The 5,000-nt window shown below is 47.1% G+C and overlaps 1 protein-coding gene across 1 annotated transcript in view; it reads right to left on the bottom strand.

Annotated features, from left to right (window-relative positions):
• Positions 1-5,000, bottom strand: part of LOC118378007 (putative uncharacterized protein DDB_G0291608) — a 38,826-nt gene that overhangs the window by 32,666 nt on the left and 1,160 nt on the right. The window contains exons 1-4 of the mRNA XM_052496237.1: positions 3,296-5,000; positions 3,116-3,162; positions 572-686; positions 7-386 (exon numbers count right to left, since the gene is read on the bottom strand). The exon at positions 3,296-5,000 is cut by the window's right edge and continues 1,160 nt beyond it. Of these exons, the coding sequence (XP_052352197.1) occupies positions 7-386; positions 572-686; positions 3,116-3,162; positions 3,296-5,000 (2,247 nt within the window). The remainder of the gene's footprint in view (positions 1-6; positions 387-571; positions 687-3,115; positions 3,163-3,295) is intronic.

Consider the following 5,000-nt stretch of genomic DNA (forward strand, 5'->3'; position numbering starts at 1 on the left):
TCTTACGGTTTGTTCTTCATTGGATGCTCCCCGGACATTAGCATGTCACCATCACATGTGGTTAGAGAGCAGTATAGCCCAGTTCCATCCCTGTCTGGCCTCAGCATGGGAGGAGGGGTGTATTCGGTCAGTTGAACAATTGAACGCAGAACACTCTGGAACACCACAGCACCCCTAGTGGACTGGCGGGGCAGGACAAGAGCAGAGTGGCGATGGGGATCCCTCCTCTTTTCTTTTTTCCTTTCTTTCCATCCCCTCCTTCCCTCATCCTCCCCCTCTTGGTGCTCTTCTTCCAGGCATGGAAATTGGGAGGCAGGGAGTCTGACGGGCACAGAGACGGGCATCACTATGGGGACAGGAGACCCTGGAATCCCCCCTTCCTTCTGCTGAGAGAGAGAGAGAGAAAATGTACATTACAGGGATAGAGAAGTATTGTGTGTGTGTGTGTGTGTGTGTGTGTGTGTGTGTGTGTGTGTGTGTGTGTGTGTGTGTGTGTGTGTGTGTGTGTGTGTGTGTGTGTGTGTGTGTGTGTGTGTGTGTGTGTGTGTGTGTGTTTTGTGTTTCGTCTCACCGTCCTGTATGTTTGTGGCCTGCCGGGCTGTCCTCGGAGTCCTCTGTGAGAGCGCATGTGTCCGTTAAGAGCAGGAAGACTCTTAAAGTCCCTCTGACACACAGAACACATCAACCTGCTGACACACACACATCATCATCATTAATATAGTCATGATCATAATCAATATTATCATCATAATCAACATCATCATCCTCATAATAAATATCATCATAATCAATATCATCATCATAATCAATATTATCATCCTCATCATCATAATCATTACCATCATCGTCAACATCATAATCAATATCATCATAATCAATATTATCATCCTCATCATCATAATCAATAGCATCATCATTATCATCATCCTCATCAATATCATCATGATCATAATAAATATTATTATCATCATCATCATCATCAATACAAACACCATATTGGATCAAAAAGTGTCGTAGTTGGTGGGCGCGGCAGGGGGTGGCAGTGGGCGTGGCAGGGTGTGACAGGGGGCGTGGCAGGGCGTGGCAGTGGGCGTGTCAGGGCGTGGCAGTGGGTGTGGCAGGGCGTGGCAGTGGGCGCGGTCACGGCTGAATTTGGTCAAAGCCCCGGTCAATAACTGTTTTGATGCCTCCATCTTGGTGGAGAGACATGTTGGTGTTTTAAAGCCAATTTCCTGTAATTCTACACATTTTTTAACGTAGCTGATTAAAATGTTGTAGTTTGAAAGCTAATTTCCTGTAATTCTACAAATTTTTTAACGTAGCTGATTAAAATGTTGTAGTTTGAAAGCTAATTTCCTGCAATTATATTTGTATTTTATTTAACTAGGTTAGTCAGTTAATAACAAATTCTTATTTTCAATGACGACCTAGGGTTAACTGCCTGTTCAGGGGAAGAACGACAGATTTGTACCTTGTCAGCTCGGGGGTTTGAACTTGCAACCTTCTGGTTACTAGTCCAACTCTCTAACCACAAGGCTACCCTGCCGCCCCATATGCATTTTGCCATGGATAGGGATGTGTTCCTATGCTCAAACCAGTCAAAGGTTTGGACACACCTACTCATTTTTGCTATTTCTTACATTGTATAATATTAGTGAAGACATCAAAACTATGAAATAACACATATGGAATCATGTAGTAAACAAAAAAGTGTTAAACAAATCAAAATGTATTTTATATTTGAGATTCTTCAACGAGCCATCCTTTGCCTTGATGACAGCTTTGCACACTCTTGGCATTCTCTCAACCAGCTTCATGAGGTATGCAACCTGGAATGCATTTCAATTAACAGGTGTGCCTTGTTAAAAGTTAATTGGGTGGAATTCTGTTCATTCTTAGTGTGTTTGAGCGGATCAGTTGTGTTGTGACAAGTTAGGGGTGGTACACAGAAGATATCTCTATTTGGTAAAAGACCAAGCCCATATTATGTGAAGAACAGCTCAAATAAGCAAAGAGAAACGACAGTCCATCATTACTTTAAGACATGACGGTCAGTCAATGCGGAACATTTCAAGAACTTTGAAAGTTTCTTAAAGTGCAGTCGCAAAAACCATCAAGCGCTATGAAACTGGTTCTCACGAGGACCACTATAGGAAAGGAAGCCCCAGAATTACCTCTGCTACAGAGGATACGTTCATTACCAGCCCAAATAAATACAGATTTCAAGTAACAGACACATTTCAACATCAACTGTTCAGAGGAGACTGCATGAATCAGGCCTTCATGGTCAAATTGTTGCAAAGAAACCACTTCTAAAGTGCACCAGTAGGAAGAAGAGACTTGCTTGGGCCAAGAAAAATTAGCAATGGGCATTAGACCAGTGGAAATCTGTCCTTTGGCCTGATGAGTCCATATTTTTGGTTACAACAGCCGCATCTTTGTGAGACACAGAGTACGAGAACATCTCTGCATGTGTGGTACCCAACGTGAAGCATGGAGGAGGAGGTGTGATGGTATGGGGTGCTTTGCTGATGACACTGTCAGTGATTTATTTAGAATTGAAGTTACACTTAACCAGCACGGCTACCACAGCATTCGCCATCCTATCTGGTTTGAGCTTAGTGGGACTATCATTTGGTTTTCAACAGTACAATAACCCAACACAAGCTCTGTAAGGGCTATTTCACCAAGAAGGAGATGCTGCATCAAATGACCTGGCCTCAACAATCACCCGACCTCAACCCAATAGAGATGGTTTGGGATGAGTTGGACCGCAGAGTGAAGCAAAAGCAGCCAACAAGTGCTCAGCATATGTGGGAACTCCTTCAAGACTGTTGGAAAAGCATTCCAGGTGAAGCTGGTTGAGAGAATGCCAAGATTGTTCAAAGCCGCCATTAAGGCAAGGGTGGCTACTTTGAAGAATCTCAGATATAAAATATGTTTTGTTTTGCTTAACACTTTTTTTCAGTACTACGTGATTCTATTTGTGTTATTTCACACACACACACACACACACACACACACACACACACACACACACACACACACACACACACACACACACACACACACACACACACACACACACACGCGCACATACACACACACAGCATACCTGCAGTTTGGTGTCTCATAGTTTCCCAAATGTTCTGTCAATGTCATCTAAAAAGAGTAACAAAACCAACATTAATTTAACACACTGTTAAGTATATCAGATATCCTTAATGCTTTAGTTTTTAGCTCAGCGAGCTAACACAGACTACCCAGACTCCCCCTTGGGAGGTTGTTACTGTACCTGTGTCTGCTGTGCTGGGGGCGAGTAGAGAGGCTTCAGATGGTTCAATTGATTCAAATGGTTCAAGTGATTCAAATGGTTCAAGTGATTCAATTGATTCAGGTGGTTCACGTGTGGTCCTCTCCTCTCTGTGGTCATCTGCTGAACGGCTGGACTTACCCCCCTCTCTGACTCCCACCCCCCACGCAGGAGGAGAGGGGGAGAGAGGTAGAGAGGGCTGCATCTAGGGCTAGGGTTAGGGTAGGGAATATAGGAAGGGCTTGGGCTGGGCTGGTTAGGATGGGGTATGGGGCTGGATTGAGGGCTGAGGTGAGGATAAGAGTAGGGACTATGGTTAGGGTGGGAGCTGTAGGTAGGGTTAGGATTGGGGTTGTAAGTGGTGTTAGTATTTGGGCTGTAGGTAGGGTTAGGGTTGAGGTTTGGGATGTAGGTAGGTTCGGGATTATGGTTGGGGCTGTAGGTAGGGTTGGGGTTGGGGGTGTAGGTAGGGTTGGGGTTAGAGTTAGGGTTGGGGTTGGGGTTAGGGTTGGGGATAGGGTTTGGGCTATAGGTAGGGTTAGGGTTGGGGCTGTAGGTGGGGTTGGGGTTAGGCTTGGAGCTGTAGTTAGGATTAGGGTTAGGGTTGGGGCTGTAGGTAGGGTTGGGGTTGGGGTTAGGGTTAGGGTTAGGGTTGGGGCTGGGGCTGGGGTTGGGGTTGTGGCTGTAGGCAGGGTTGGGGTTGGGGAGGAGGCTGTACTTGGATTGAAGATGGGGATTAGAGCTGGGATAGGATTGAAGATGGGGATTAGAGCTGGGATTGGATTGAGGGTGAGAGTTAAAGTTAGAGTTGGGATGAGAGTGGAAGTGAGGGAAAAAGTAAGGATTGGAGTAAGACTGAGGACCAGGGTACCAGGGTGAGGAGGGTGAGGAGGGTTCCACAGAGGTTAGAGGGCTCTGTGCTGGCTGTGTGTACAAACAGGGGCTTTGTTGTTGGTCTGTGTGGGCCTGTGTGTACAGATAGGAGCTTTGTGCGTGGGTCTGTGTTTGAGTGTAGGAGATGTGTGTGTGCTGCTGGGTGTGACTGTGGTTCTGTGAGGGGGGCTGTGGGGGGCAGTAGCCCCCTCCCTGTCCTTGTTCTTGTCTCTGGAGCTGGGCTAGGATGTGGAGTCTGACCTGGTGCTTCTGGCTCTGTAGCTGGCTCTGGACAGACTGGTGCTGGTGATGGTCCAGCTGGTTCTGTAGCTGGTCCTGGAGAGACTGATGGTGGTGATGGTCTAGCTGGCTCTGGACAGACTGATGCTGGTGATGGTCTAGCTGGTTCTGTAGCTGGCTCTGGACAGACTGATGGTGGTGATGGTCCAGCTGGTTCTGTAGCTGGCTCTGGACAGACTGATGGTGGTGATGGTCCAGCTGGTTCTGTAGCTGGCTCTGGACAGACTGATGATGGTGATGGTCCACCTGGATCTGTAGCTGGCTCTGCACAGACTGATGCTGGTGATGGTCCAGTTGGTTCTGGACAGACTGATAGTGGTGATGGTCCAGCTGGTTCTGTAGCTGGCTCTGGACAGACTGATGATGGTGATGGTCCGGCTGGTTCTGTAGCTGGCTCTGGACAGACTGATGGTGGGGATGGTCCAGCTGGTTCTGTAGCTGGCTCTGGACAGACTGATGGTGGTAATGGTCCAGCTGGTTCTGTAGCTGGCTCTGGACAGACTGATGGTGGGGA

The sequence above is a fragment of the Oncorhynchus keta genome, chromosome 35 (assembly GCF_023373465.1).
Source record: "Oncorhynchus keta strain PuntledgeMale-10-30-2019 chromosome 35, Oket_V2, whole genome shotgun sequence".
NCBI lineage: Eukaryota > Metazoa > Chordata > Actinopteri > Salmoniformes > Salmonidae > Oncorhynchus > Oncorhynchus keta.